Source organism: Manacus candei, unplaced genomic scaffold, assembly GCF_025592945.1.
Source record: "Manacus candei isolate 608988 ecotype Guabito, Panama unplaced genomic scaffold, ASM2559294v1 h1tg000148l, whole genome shotgun sequence".
In the NCBI taxonomy this organism is placed as follows: Eukaryota; Metazoa; Chordata; class Aves; order Passeriformes; family Pipridae; genus Manacus; species Manacus candei.
In genome coordinates this window covers 940,730-955,068 of record NW_026138196.1, presented here as the reverse complement: position 1 = coordinate 955,068, position 14,339 = coordinate 940,730, and the positions used below count along the sequence as shown (strand labels likewise).

The 14,339-nt window shown below is 47.4% G+C and overlaps 1 protein-coding gene across 1 annotated transcript; it reads left to right on the top strand.

Annotated features, from left to right (window-relative positions):
- Positions 1-10,194: 10,194 nt before the first annotated feature.
- LOC127462981 (lymphocyte antigen 6E-like) lies at positions 10,195-14,041 on the top strand. The gene is made up of 3 exons (XM_051771919.1): positions 10,195-10,246; positions 12,638-12,757; positions 13,884-14,041. Exons 1-3 carry the CDS (start codon positions 10,195-10,197, stop codon positions 14,039-14,041), a joined length of 330 nt encoding a protein of 109 aa, XP_051627879.1.
- The last annotated feature ends 298 nt before the right edge of the window (positions 14,042-14,339 follow it).

Sequence of the window (14,339 nt, the reverse complement as noted above, 5' to 3'; positions counted from 1 at the left end):
GGGTGGTAATTATCTTCAACAGTTTTAATTAGTGCTCCTGGTTCATCCTTGGGGGTCCCCCAGGCAGGAACAGATCCTGACTTCCCAGAGTTCATTCCTGGTGCTGGAAGCAACACTTGGGTTGGAGGGAGATCCTGAAGGGGTTAAATCTCCCCCTCCACCCCTCTCCTGAGCATCCTTGAATCCCACATTGTCTCCAGTTCTTTATTCAGAAGGATTTCTGTCAAAAAGAGGCCTGGCAGGAACTTAGGTGCCCTGAAGAAGAAAATCTGTTGCTTGGGGGTAGATTTGAAGGGTTTTGGGGAAGAGTTGAAGGGGTTTGGGGGAGATTTGAAGGGTTTTGGGGGAGATTTGAAGGGAATGAGGGGACATTTGAGGGTGGTGAGGGGACATTTGAGGGTGGTGAGGGAACATTTGAAGGGATGAGGGGACATTTGAGAGGGGTGAGGTGACATTTGAAGGGGGTGAGGGGAGATTCAAAGGGGTGAGGGGACATTTGAGGGGAGTGAGGTGACATTTGAAGGGATGAGGGGACATTTGAAGGGGCTGAGGGGGGATTTGAAGGAGGTGAGGGGATGTGAACTGGACCCAGAAGTTCTGACCACTCTTCCCTGCCCAGGAACTTTTCAGAATCCTGTTTTTTTTAATTGGCCTTCTCCTCCTTCTCCCATGGGATCCTATACAGAATCACACAGCCATGATTTAGTTCCATTTTCCTTTTATTTCCTTCTTCTTTATTATTTTTCTTTCTATTATCACCTTTCAAAGAACTTCCACAAGGGCTGTGCTGGGTCATCCTCGGAGTCCCTTCCTGTGTGCTGGGTGAAAAACAAAATAACAACACAAAAGTGACAAAACTGAGAGATTTAATTCCAAAAATAGAACAGGGAAGAACTTGGTCCAGTTTTTCCCTTTTGAAAGTCCAAGACAGGGTTGTTTTTTATCCTGTGCTGCTTTAATTGGATGTTGTCTTCGGGGTAATTCTTTTTCCCAAAAATCCCATTTGTAGCACAGGATCCAGCTCTGGGGTTTCCCAGAATAAGAAGGATGTGGAGCTGCTGGAGCAGGTCCAGAGGAGGCCATGGAGATGCTCCAAAGGCTGGAGCCCCTCAGCTCTGGAGCCAGGCTGGGAGAGCTGGGAATGTCCAACCTGGAGAAGGGAAGGCTCCAGGGAGACCTGAGAGCTCCTTCCAGGGCCTAAAGGAGCTCCAGGAGAGCTGGAGAGGGATTTGGGACAAGGGATGGAGGGACAGGACCCAGGGAATGGCTTCCCAGTGCCAGAGGGTTAGATGGGATATTGGGAAGGAATTCTTGGCTGGGAGGGTGTTGAGGGGCTGGAATGGAATTCCCAGCAAAGCTGTGGCTGCCCCATCCCTGGAATTGTCCAAGGCCAGGTTGGAGTAACCTGGGATAGCAGGAGGTATTCCTGCCTATGGAATGAGATGGTTTTTAAGGTCCCTTCCAAATCATCCTGGGATTTTGATGGACCCTCAACTTTCTCCCAAGTTTGTAAAACATCTGGATTGAACCTGGTTGGATTGGCTCTGAGTGAGCTCCTCTTGAGCTGCCTGAGGGTTTATTTTTTTTAATCTTGGCTGAGTGGGAAGAGCAATTTTTTGAATTAATCGAGTGGTTCTGGTTCATCTGCTGGACTTTTGGGCATCTTTGTGTTGAGGGGCCGTAGATTTATAGAAACAGCAAAAACCAAACCATAATTCCCTGCAAAATGAGATATTTGTCACTCTGAGCCAAGGACAGAGAGAAGAGGAGTGGAGATGTGGGATGTGGCACAGAGGAGGGAGGGATGGGGTGATGGGATGGGGCTTGGGATGGAACTGGAGATCCCTTGGCTGGAAATTGTTCACTCAGCTGGAGAATTGAAGAGCTGGAGCTGAACTGGCCTGGGTTTAGGGATAATAAACAGGGAAAAAAGGAGCACCTGACACATGGAAAATCACGGCCTGGGGTAAATTGAGATGTAACAAAGGGCTGCAGAGCAGTTAAAATCAGTTAAAATCAGTTAAAAAAATCAGTTAAAATCAGTTAAAAAAATCAGTTAAAATCAGTTAAAAAAATCAGTTAAAATCAGTTAAAAAAATCAGTTAAAATCAGTTAAAAAAATCAGTTAAAATCAGTTAAAAAAATCAGTTAAAATCAGTTAAAAAATCAGTTAAAAAAAAAAGAGACAAGATTCATAAACACAATTTTGCTTCCACCAGAACAACAATTTTCCAGGTCTACCCATTTTTATGTGCTTTGGGTTCTGGACTCTTCTCTCCCACAATGGGCCTGAAAATGATCCCAAGAGCTGGAATTCCCAAGGATGAGGGAAAGCTGAGAAGAAAACGAGATAAATAAGTTTTTCTCTCTGTGGAAAAGGTGTGAGGAGCTCCCTGGACAACCTTTGTGCTCTTCCCAGCATCACAGAATGGTTTGGGTTGGAAGGGATCCTAAAGATCATGGAATTCCAACCCTCTGCCACGGGACAGATTTAATTTCCAGCTCACTGGATATATTTATATCTATATTTATGTAATATATGTTGTATATAATTTATATTTATGTAGTGGATATATATATATTTATATTGGATATATTTAATTTCCAGCTCACTGGATATATTTATATTTATGTAATATATGTTATACATAATTTATGTTTATGTATTGGAGGTATATATATATTTATATTGGAAATATTTAATTTCCAGTTCACTGGATATATTTATATTTATGTAATATATGTTATATATAATTTATATTTATGTATTGGAGATGTATATATTTATACTGGATATATTTAATTTCCAGCTCACTGGATATATTTATATTTTTGTTTATGTTTATGTTTATATATGTTATATATAGTTTATATTTATGTATTGGATATATATGTTTATATTGGATATATTTAATTTCCAGCTCACTGGATATATTTATAATTACAATTATATAATATATATAATACATAATTTATACTTCTGTGTTGGATATATATACACATATTTATTTATATTGAATATATAACCTTCCACTATCCCAGAATGCTCCAACCTGGCCTTGGACACTTCCAGGGATGGAGCAGCCACAGCTTCTCTGGGATTTCTATTCCAGCACTTCACCACCCTCCCAGGGAAGAATTTCTTCCCAGTGTCTCATCCTAACATTCCCTCAGCATCCAGATAAAATAATTCCAAAATGTTTGTTATTTATTCTCTTTTTTTTTTTTATGGAGAGCTGACTCACAGCAGGGTTTGGAACAGGTTGTTCATGGAAATACAAATTGAGGTGGATTTGTAGGAGGAGGATCCAATCCAGCCCTAGATCTGAATGTGTCCCTCAGTGTTTCAGGCAGGCAGAGATTCCTGAAACCTTACAGGAAAAAAAAAGCCTGGAAAAATAATGTGTTTGGATTTCTAATGGTATTGTTCTAGTTTGGTCTTGATAAGATCATGGGGAAGGAATATCAGGAAACAAAACACCTCAGGACACTTCCTGGCCGTGGAGTCAACTGGTGACTCTCCATGAAAGGATTTCTCTCCCTCTAAAATAAGAAGGATGAATCCAAAATCCCGATTGGAAAGCAGAGATGGGATTTTCAGGGATAGTCAGGTCAAAAGAGTGGGAAGAATGAAACAATGGGGGCAGTTGTGGGGCTGGGCATGGATTTTCCATGTGTTATGGATATGGACATAACTGGCGCCGGGAGAGATCCTCTGTGGTGTCATTCCAGCCCCAGGGCAGCTGGAAACATCCTCTGGATGTGGTGACATCCTCTGGAGCTTCTCACCACTTGGATACACCCATTAATGTATAATTACAGGTATAATCCTTTATCTGACTTAATCCAGACCCAGCTGGGATTTGGGCAATCCAGGAGTTCCAGAGACACCCTGAAATCAGGGAATCCTCCTAACCAGAGGTCTGGGATGGCTCTGGGGCACCATTTCCCTGCTCTGCTTGAAAAGAGGAAGCCAAAGGGCAGGTTCTCAGGAGGATTTCAACACCTTGGTGTGATCTGACCCATGCTTGGATCCTGACCTGGAGTGTCTCTTCCCCACAGGGGCACCCTGTCCTGGGTTAGGAACTGGCTGGAGGGCCAGGCCCAGAGAGTGGTGGGGAACAGGGCTGCATCCAGTTGGGATCCGGTCACCAGTGGTGTCCCCAGGGATCAGTGCTGGGCCCAGTTCTGTTTAATGTCTTTATTGATGATCTGGATGAGGGGATCAAGTGAACCATCAGCAAATTTGCAGATGACACTAAGCTGGGGGAGAGTGTTGATCTGCTGGAAGGCAGGAGGGCTCTGCAGAGGGACCTGGATAGGTTGGAGAGTTGAGCTGATTCCAGTGGGATGAGGTTCAACAAGGCCAAGTGCTGGGTCCTGCACTTTGGCCACAACAACCCCCGGTAGCCCCACGGGCTGGGACAGAGTGGCTGGAGAGCAGCCAGGCAGGAAGGGACCTGGGAGTTTGGATTGACAAGAAGCTGAACAGGAGCCAGAGTGTGCCCAGGTGGGCAAGAAGGCCAATGGATCCTGGCCTGGCTCAGGAACAGTGTGGCCAACAGGTCCAAGGAAGTGATTCTTCCCCTGGACTCAGCACTGGTGAGGCCACACCTCAAGTGCTGTGTCCAGTTCTGGGCCTCTCAGTTCAGGAAGGACATGGAGGGGCTGGAGCAGGTCCAAAGAAGAGCAACGAGGCTGGGGAAGGGACTGGAGCACAATTCCCATGAGGAGAGGCTGAGGGAGCTGGGACTGTTCAGCCTGGAGAAGAGGAGGCTCAGGGGAGACCTCCTCACTCTCTGCAACTCCCTGACAGGAGGTTGTAGCCAGGTGGGGGTCGGGCTCTTTTCCCAGGCAACTCTCAGCAAGACAAGAGGGCTCGGTCTTCAGCTGTGCCAGGGGAGGTTTAGATTGGATACTAGAAAGAATTTCTTTCCAGAGGGGATAATCAGCCATTGGAATGGGCTGCCCAGGGAAGTGGTGGATTCTCTGTCCCTGGAGGTTTGTAAGATGAGACTGGATGTGGCATCAGTGCCATGTTCTGGGAACCACAGCGGGGTTGGATCAAGGGTTGGACTTGATGATCTCAGAGGTCCCTTCCAACCCAGCTGATTCCATGATTCTATGACTCCCACTGGAAGCACCTGGAATGGGGAATGTGCGGGAGATCAGCAGGAGCAGCCCCAGGGACCGAGTTCTTCGATGGTTTGACACGGAAAGGGTCGAAACCTGGGTTAGTTTGCAGCAAATCCAGGGGTGGGATCGGCTCCAAATTCCTCTTGGCTTCCTGGCAGCTGAGCGTGGGACACCTGTGAGAGTCTGAGATGACAGATCTGTGGCAGAGGGGTGGGGGTGACCCCTCACTATGCTGTCCTGATTTTGGGGAGGTGACAACCGTGAAGGATACGAAGAACGAGACTTGTGTTGTGGTAAATCCCTGCAGAGAAGGGGAAAGATAGAGAAAAAGAAGGAAAAAAAATCATCCTTCATCCACTGTCACCAGACCCAAGGAAGGGAAAAGCTGGAGCTTGAACTCCCCCAGGAGCTGCTCAACACACAGAGCCACCTCTTCTCCTCCCTGGAGTGCTCCAAAGTGTGTTTTCCCTGCCAAAAAATGGGAGAAGCAGGAGAAGGAGGAGGGTTCTGTGTTGGCTCAGCCTCTTCCTCCCACCAAACCTGCCCAAAATGACCCAGACAGGGTTAAATTCTGCAGTTGTTCCAAAGGGTTTTATTTAGGGCTGGAAAATCCCTGGTGGTGCCATCGTGGAACCAATTTCATCCTGCAGCTCCTGGTGTGGTGGAAATCGGGTGGGAAACAGGGACACGTGGATTGGGAGAGATGGAGTTATGTGGGAACCTTCTGAGGTGTCACCTAAGGAGTGAGGTGACCACAGGGAAGCCCAGTAGTTAAAAACATCAGGGCAAAGAAAAGGGAGAGATCCCAAAAGAAAAGGGAGAGATCCCAAAAGAAAAGGGAGAGGTCCCAAAAGAAAAGGGAGAAATCCCAAAAGAAGAGGAAGAGATCCCATGAGACCAAGCCCAGATGTTCCTGTCCTTCCTTGATGCTCATTGGATATATTTTTTATATTTATAATGATAATGATATAATGTATATTATATAATGTATATTTATATATTGGGTGTATATATATGTTTTTATATTGGATATATTTAATTTCCAGCTCATTAGATATATTTATTATTATAATTATATAATATATACTATATATAATTTATATTTATGTATTAGATATATTTAACTTCCAGGTCGATTGATATATGCATATTTACATTTTTAATTATAATGATATAATATATATTACATAACCTATATATTGGAGGGATATTTATTTATATTGGATATATTTAATTTCCAGCTCATTGGATATAGTTATATTTACAATTATATATTTCATATATATAATTAATATTTATATGTTGGATATATATTTATCTATATTGGATATATTTAATTTCCAGCTCATTGGATAGATTTCTATTTACAATTATATATATTAATATATATATAATATATATAGTAATATATATTACATGTATTATATATAATTTATACTTATTTATTGGATATATATTTATTTATATTAGATATATTTAATTTCCATCTCATTGGACATATTTATAATTACACTATATATATATAATTTATATTTATATCTTGCACATATATATTTATTTATATTGGATATATTTCATTTCCAGCCTCGTTTCTGCCTCGTTATCCCAGATCCTGGCACACATTTTTCCAGCTCCCTGCCCTTTCCCAGCCAGGCACTGCCTTCCATACTCCAGTTGTGCCACCTGAGGTGGCACCACCACCCTCAGTGTCCCGTGTACCTCCAAGGAAATTCCAGCCATGGCACTGCCACCCTCCCACCTGCCTCACACATACCCGAGCCTGGGATGGGAACTTCCCAAATAACTATCCCAAATTTACAGCTCCATAACCCCTAAAATACCAAGTGGCCAATTTTGGACCTTTGTCCACCATCCCACTTGTCCATCCAACCCCTCCTGCCAGCAGAGCCGTGCTGGAGCACTTCCCATGGCCCTGCTATCCCTGAGGAGCAGATCTGAATCCCTGGAGCTGGTCATTCCTCTCCGGGATATGTTTGTGCCACCAGTCCTTGGAATCGAGGGAACAAACCTTGTTAATCACAGAAAGGATTTAACTGCAAGGGAACTTCGGGATCATCCCGTTCCACCCCCTGCCATGGGCAGGGACACCTTCCACTATCCCAGCTTGCTCCAAGCCCCATCCAACCCCTGCCATGGGCAGGGACACCTTCCACTATCCCAGTTTGCTCCAAGCCCCATCCAAGCTGGCCTTGGACACTTGCATGGATGAGTCGTCCACAACCACTCCTGAAGAGTAACACAATTATTTTTCCATTTTTCCCATCAAAAAACAGTCCAATTTAGATCAAACCAGATCAAACCCTGCTTTATCAGCACAGAGCTTTTCCAGGATGCTCCCACTGCCACAAGACATGGAGCCTTGGCTTCCCAGGCTGACTTCCAGACTCATCCCTGCCAGATGAATCACATTGGTCAGCCCCTATTCCCTGGAACAGGTCCTGCTCTTGGGTCACTACCTTGTGACATCTGGGAGCAGTGACACACCTCCCCTGGTATTCCCATTGGCATTCCCTCCCTATTCCCACTGGCATCCCGGTCCTGAGCCTGGCAGCATTCCATCTCTTGGGCAAGAGCTGTGGCTTCTCCTCCCCACACCCACGTGTCTGGCCATCGGAGAGGAATGGTTGGAGCTCTTGGGGTTATCAGGGCTGACTTCACCATCCTGTTGATCTTGTTTGACGTCAGCAGAGCTGGTGGTTCAACATCGGGGGCAGAAACCTCAAAAATAGCTGTGAATCCACCCCAAAAAATGCTCAGTGCAATAACCCCCCACTTTTTTTTTTTTCCCCTTGAAAAAGAAGCTGCTCTGAGGTTTGGGGTCTCCTTGAACTTCCTCTGGCCATGCCTTCTCTGTGATGGGCAGTGACTGGTCCTGCCAGATGGTCTAAATACCTTGGATGAGCATCACCCCTCCTTGAGGAGCTCTTGCTCATCTGATTTATCTCCTGCCAAGAAACTGATGCTGGCGCCCAAATATTTAACCCTCAGCTCATCCATCTAATCTTCCACATGTTTTTGGAGCCTCTCTCTCTTCTTCTTCTGCTTGTCCATCTTCTAAATCCCAGTCTGGGAGTTGCAATGATTGGTCCCACCAGATGTTCCAAATGTTTTGGATGAGCATCACCCCTCCTTGAGGAATTCTTGCTCATGTGATTTATCTCCTGCCAAGAAACCAATGTTGCCCCCAATCATTAAAACCTCACCTTGTCCATCTAATCTTTCTTCCACACGTTTTTCTCCTTGAAAAGGAAGCTGCTCTGGGTTTGGGGTCTCCTTGAGCCTCCTCTGGCCATGCCTTCACTGTGATGGGCAATGATGGATCCCATAAATGTTCTAAATACCTTGGATGAGCATCACCTCTCCTTGAGGAGCTCTTGCTCATCTGATTTATCTCCTGCCAAGAAACTGATGCTGGCCCCCAAATATTTAACCCTCAGCTCAACCCATCTAATCTTCCACATGTTTTTGGAGCCTCTCTCTCTTCTTCTTCTGCTTGTCCATCTTCTAAATCCCAGTCTGAGAGTTGCAATGATTGGTCCTACCAGATGTTCCAAATGTTTTGGATGAGCATCACCCCTCCTTGAGGAATTCTTGCTCATGTGATTTATCTCCTGCCAAGAAACCAATGTTGGTCCCAATCATTAAACCCTCACCTCATCCATCCAATCCTTCTTCCACATGTTTTTCTCCTTGAAGAGGAATCTGCTCTGGGTTTGGTGTCTCCTTGAACTTCCTCTGGCCATGCCTTCACTGTGATGGGCAATGATTGATCCCATAGATGTTCTAAATACCTTGGATGAGCTCCTTGAGGAGCTCTTGCTCATCTGATTTATCTCCTGACAAGAGACTAATGTTGCCCCCAATCATTTAACCCTCACCCTCGTCCATCTAATCTTTCTTCCACCTGTTTTTGGAGTCCTCTGCCTCTTCTCCTTCTGCTTCTCCATCTTCTAAATGCCAGGCTGGGAGTTGCAGTGGGTCTCTGTTCCCTTTCCTTGCAGGGTGGAGGAGGAAAGGGATGAGCAGACACCTGATTGCACAAGTGGCTTCTCTCCAAGGGGCTCCTCCTGCTTCACCCTCCCTGCTCCTCGGTGGCTTGATGAGTTGGTGATTCACGGAGATGAATCTGATATCCAGCACTAAACCTCCTGAGAACTCTTTCCTTGGAAGCAGAAGTGGGACAGGCAGGCAAAGGGAAGCCCTGGAATGGGTGAAGTTCTCAGCTCCAGCTCCACCTAAACCATAATCCTGCGGAGAAGTCCTCAAGGCTGAGAACATCAGGTCTGGCTGGGATCTGGCAGGGCTTGGAATTGGATGCTCCATGTAGAGAAGGGGCACAAAGATATTTTGAACTCTTGCTGGAAGTGTTCAAGGCCAGGTTGGGCGGGGATTTGAGGTGGTCTAATGGAAGGTGTCCCTGCCCACGGCAGAGGGATGAAACAAGATGGTCTTCAATGTCTCTTCCAACCCATCCTGTGATTCTATGATTTAGGACTTTGTAGGTAACTAGCAGCTTTTAGAGGCAAAGAAGGCATTGTAAGACATTTCTTGTTTAGATTGTCACCATAAATGGGTAATAATCTAAAATGAGTTTAACCTGACTGTAGATATTGAGACTTCTCCAGGTCTAAACCCTGGAAACGCCCTTGGCATAAATCCACCGGGACGAAGCCCTTAATTTATGCCCTTTTCCTTTGAGTGTTTACCTTCACTGAACTCTCCAACCACAGATCAGATGGAGCCAAGCAGAACAAAACCCCCACTTGGTGCACCAGCAGCACTTCCAGCCTGACCAAGGGTAAATTAAAGCATTAAATCCAACAAATGGGGCGAATTCCCGTGGGGCTTTCACTCCTCTCAGCCTGGAGGTGAGAAAACAACCCACGTGCATTCCTGGCCTCTCACCCAGCTCGTGATCCCTGCCCACTGTTTCCAAATCGCTGTCTTCATCATCAGCCAGCTCAAAGGCAGGGAAGATATATATCCTGTCCCCAGGTGAGGGTGTTTTTCCTGGGCTGGGGAGACGACGGGGAGAAGATGAAGGGCTCTCTCCTTGCGGTGCTGGCTTTGATCCTCTGCGCGGCTCCAGGTGAGGTGACACCCTTGGCTCCCGGATAAAATATCCTGGAGTGGTTTAGAGGCAGGGACATTCCTATCCATGGGAGAGGTTCAGCCTCAACTCTTGTGTTGCAGCAGCTGAAGGACATGGGGCTCCTCTTTGGGTTTTATCATTCGTCATCTCGGGCAGAAGGCGCAGATTTTCCGCCTGGAAATTTCCCCGTCAAGGGTTTTTATGGATTTTTTTATGGGATTTTTATGGAAACAAGACAAAAAAAAAAAAAAGGAAGCAGTTGCCACTGCTCTGCCTCTAAGAGACTTTGCCGGGAGTTTGCCTGTTGAGGTGGTGCAAGATTGTGGTCGTTTCTAAATCTTGATGAAGACGACATGACACGACAGCAACTCTGAACAGTTGGTTCCCACTCTGGAAGCAGCAGCTGGATAGGGCCACACCTACAACATCTGGCCTTGTGCAGCTCTTCCTACCCATCTCGGAGACCCGGAAAGCTCCCTGATTTCAGAGATTTTCGGGAAAAAGTTGGGGGTTAAGGAGAAGTCATGGACTGAAAGGGTTAAGCAGCTTTATGGTGGGATATTTGGTTTTTGCATCTTATTTGTGCTGTAGATGATTCATTTTATTTCACAGTGTGGTGGTAAATTAAATCAAAGCCCTTTTAAGGAATGGGATCTTATGTCCTCTCTAGACCAGACAATCCAGCAACCAGAGAGAATTAAATCTTATCCTCACTTTGTAAAGAGGGACGGGGCTTGCCAGCGCTTGGAATTCTGCCACGTTGTCTGGTGCAGAGAAAGAATTCCTTGGAATAGTTATTTCTGTCTCATTGTGGCCTAAGAATACCTTTCTGCTATTTAGCTTTGTTCACTCACCAGAATAGAGGTTCTGACAGATTTCCAAGCGTTAACAAGGCCTGGGAGACAGAGAGTTTGTCCTCGGTGCCAAAATGAAGACTGGGCTAATCCATGCTGGATAATCCAGGCAGGAAAAATGAAGTGTTACATTGCACGTGTTTTAGGGCTGAGTTCTCCCAGCAAAGAGTTAAAAGCCCTTCTCCTCCCCTTCTTTTTTCCTTAATCCAGGTATTGGGTGTATTTTTGAGGGTATTGACGTCCCACCGAAGGACGAGGGCATGGGAGCCTGACTTCTTTAGGCTGTGGAGGTCCCAATTAATGCTCTTCATCTGTCTTAGGCTTTCTGCCTAATTAGGCTGCAGCCTAATGATCTCCAGAACTAGAAAGGGTGACCCCAGGCCTTGGGACACCGTTGTAGATCCTCCAGCAGTTCCTGCCCTTCCCTGCTCCAGGCATCACATCAAACTCAGTGTCCTTGCCCCATCAAACTGAAGGAGGGAAATTTAGTTTAGATATTGGGAAGAAATTCTTCCCTGGCAGGGAGGGGAGGCCCTGGCACAGGTTGCCCAGAGAAGCTGGGGCTGCCCCATCCCTGGAAGTGTCCAAGGCCAGCTTGGATGGGGCTTGGAGCGACCTGGGCTAGTGGAAGGTGTCCTTGCCCATGGCAGGTTGGAACTGGATGATCTTTCAGGTCCCTTGCAACCCAAACCATGCCATGATTCTATGATTGTTGTGTTATTTTGAGCCCCCTGGCCCTTTGGGGTGTTATTTGGAGTGCAGGGTAGGACATGGTGGGTGTGTGCACAGATGTGTGTCCCTGACCCACGTGTTGGTGCAAATATTCCAGTGTGGGGATGGAAGAGTGGATTGGGTCTTTGAGCTCCATCCCTCCCATCAGACCTGCACCTCATGTATTTGAGACTCAGGGAAAAGAAGGTGATAATTTTTGCTGCCAGGGCTGGTGGCATTTCACAGAATCCCAAAATCCTTCAGGTTGGAAAAGACCTCCAAGGTCATCAAGTCCAGCCTGTGACCCATCCCCACCTTGTCCCCCAGCCCAGGGCACTGAGTGCTATGTCCAGGCCTTCCTTGGACACCTTCAGGGATGGGGACTCCAAACCTCTCTGGGCAGCCCCTTCCAGTGTCTGACAACCCTTTCCATGAAGAAATTCATCCTGATGTCCAAACTGAACCTCTCCTGGTGCACCTTGAGGCTGTTTCCTCTCCTGTCCCTTGTTCCCTGGGAGCAGAGCCCAACCAGCTCCCCCTCTTGTCAGGGAGTTGCAGAGATCCAGAAGGTCCCCCCTGAGCCTCCTTTTCTCCAGGATGAGCCCCTCCAGCTCCCTCAGCTGCTCCAGCCCCTTCCCAGCTCCATTTCCCTTCCCTGGACACGCTCCAGCCCCTCAATGTCTTTCTTGTCCTGAGGGGCCTAAAACCGATTCCAGGATTTGAGGTGTGGCCTCATCAGTGTCAAATACAGAGGGACAACTCCTTCTCTGATTTTCTGATGATTTTTTCCTCCACCTTCCATGTCTTGTGTCCCCTCCTGCAGCCAATGCCCTGTATTGCTACACCTGCAACTGGGAACAAAGCAACTGGAGCTGCCTGAAGGCCGAGAAGTGCTCGGAGAAGGACGAGTACTGTGTGACCAATGTGGCCTCTGTAGGGATTGGTAGGTGCTGGTTGTGTGTCCCCTCCTGGGGACTCGGGAATGGGATGTGGGGTTTGGGCTGGATTTGTCATGGTTGCCCTGTGGTGATGGATGGGTGGAGGAGTCACTGGGAAGTGGAGTCCTTGGTGGCCCAGCCTGGCAGTGCTGAAGGTTTGAAATGCTCCTCCCCACCACACTGAGATTGTCCTTTGTTTCATTCCTGCATGAAAGGCAGGGGGACAGTGGGAGAAGGGGAAGGATCCTTCAGAGAAAGAATAAGTAAATTTGAACCTTGGTTAGACAAGGAGATGGAAAAAAACGAGTAGTGGGGGTGGATGAGAAGGTCTAGAGAGATGGAGAATCAGGGAATTGTTAAAGCTGGAAAAGACCTCTAAGGTCATCAAATCCAACCATCAGTGCACCACCACTATGTTCACCACTAAACCACGTCCTCAAATGTCAAATCCACACATTTTTTGAACACTTCCAGGGATGGTGAGTCCACCACTGCCCTGGGCATTGTCCCTTGTTCCCTGGGAGCAGAGCCCGACCTCCCCTGGCTCCCCCCTCCTGTCAGGGAGTTGGAGAGAGCAAAAAGGTCCCCCCTGAGCCTCCTTTTCTCCAGGATGAGCCCCCCCAGCTGCCTCAGCTGCTCCAGCCCCTTCCCCAGCTCCATTCCCTTCTCTGGACACTCTCCAGCCCCTCAATGTCCTTATTGTCATGAGGCGCCCAAAACTGATCCCAGGATTTGAGGTGTGGCCTCACCAGCGCCAGGAGAGGGGAAGGATCCCTTCCCTGGTCCTGCAGGTCACACTATTTCTGACACAAGGCAGATAGAGAGGAGAACAGAATTATTTCCTTCAGGCAGAGAAGCCTGGGAATGTGTTTCCAATCCAGGGATGAACGTTGTCTCACGGATCCCACCCTACACCTTGGACACGAGGGTTCACACTGGGAAGTGCCCAGCAAGGACATTGAATGCCTTGTGTGGGGGTCACCAACAATTGTTGGGCTGTGGTGGGACTGGGGTGGGTCTCATGGGGGAACAGTGGGACCCATTAATCCATCTCCCTCCTGTGAAAGCTGGAGGAGAACTCCCCAAACTCTCGTCACTGACCCCGCTCTCTCCCTCCCTCCCTCGGCCAAGGCTTTTTGTCTCTGTGGAAGAGGATCACCAAGAAGTGCTCTGAGACCTGCCCACACCACAACTTCAGCCTGGGCCTGGCTTCCTACACCTCCTACTGCTGCCAAACCTTCCTGTGCAACCTGAGTGCGTGTCCGGGGCCCAGGCTGGCCCGGCAGTGAGGTGCCAGGGAGCCCCATTCCGGTGTCCTTCTTCACCTGCTCCATGCTGAGGGAAGAAAGGGGGTTCCTGAAGGCCTGAAGAACGTGGCCAGATTCCCCCAGGAGGGCATGGCCATGGAACATGCTGTGGAATAGATAAAATATTATGGTCAGCACCTCCTGCCCTGTGTTGCCTCCTGACCTGTGGCTTCTCACTCGATTCTCACACCCGAGCTCTGTCACCTCAGCAGCTTCCTGGAGGAATGGCCCTGCTCTATCCTGCTACCTGGGGCAGGGAGGTGCTGCTTCTGCATCTCCT

What these genes read in the sequence shown, in the direction of transcription:
- LOC127462981 (XM_051771919.1), top strand. Translation starts at nt 10,195, where the DNA reads ATGAAGGGCTCTCTCCTTGCGGTGCTGGCTTTGATCCTCTGCGCGGCT. An exon ending in GATCCTCTGCGCGGCTCCAG is followed by an intron (nt 10,247 to 12,637) that starts GTGAGGTGACAC and finishes CCCCTCCTGCAG; the next exon opens with CCAATGCCCTGTATTGCTAC. An exon ending in TGTGGCCTCTGTAGGGATTG is followed by an intron (nt 12,758 to 13,883) that starts GTAGGTGCTGGT and finishes CCCTCGGCCAAG; the next exon opens with GCTTTTTGTCTCTGTGGAAG.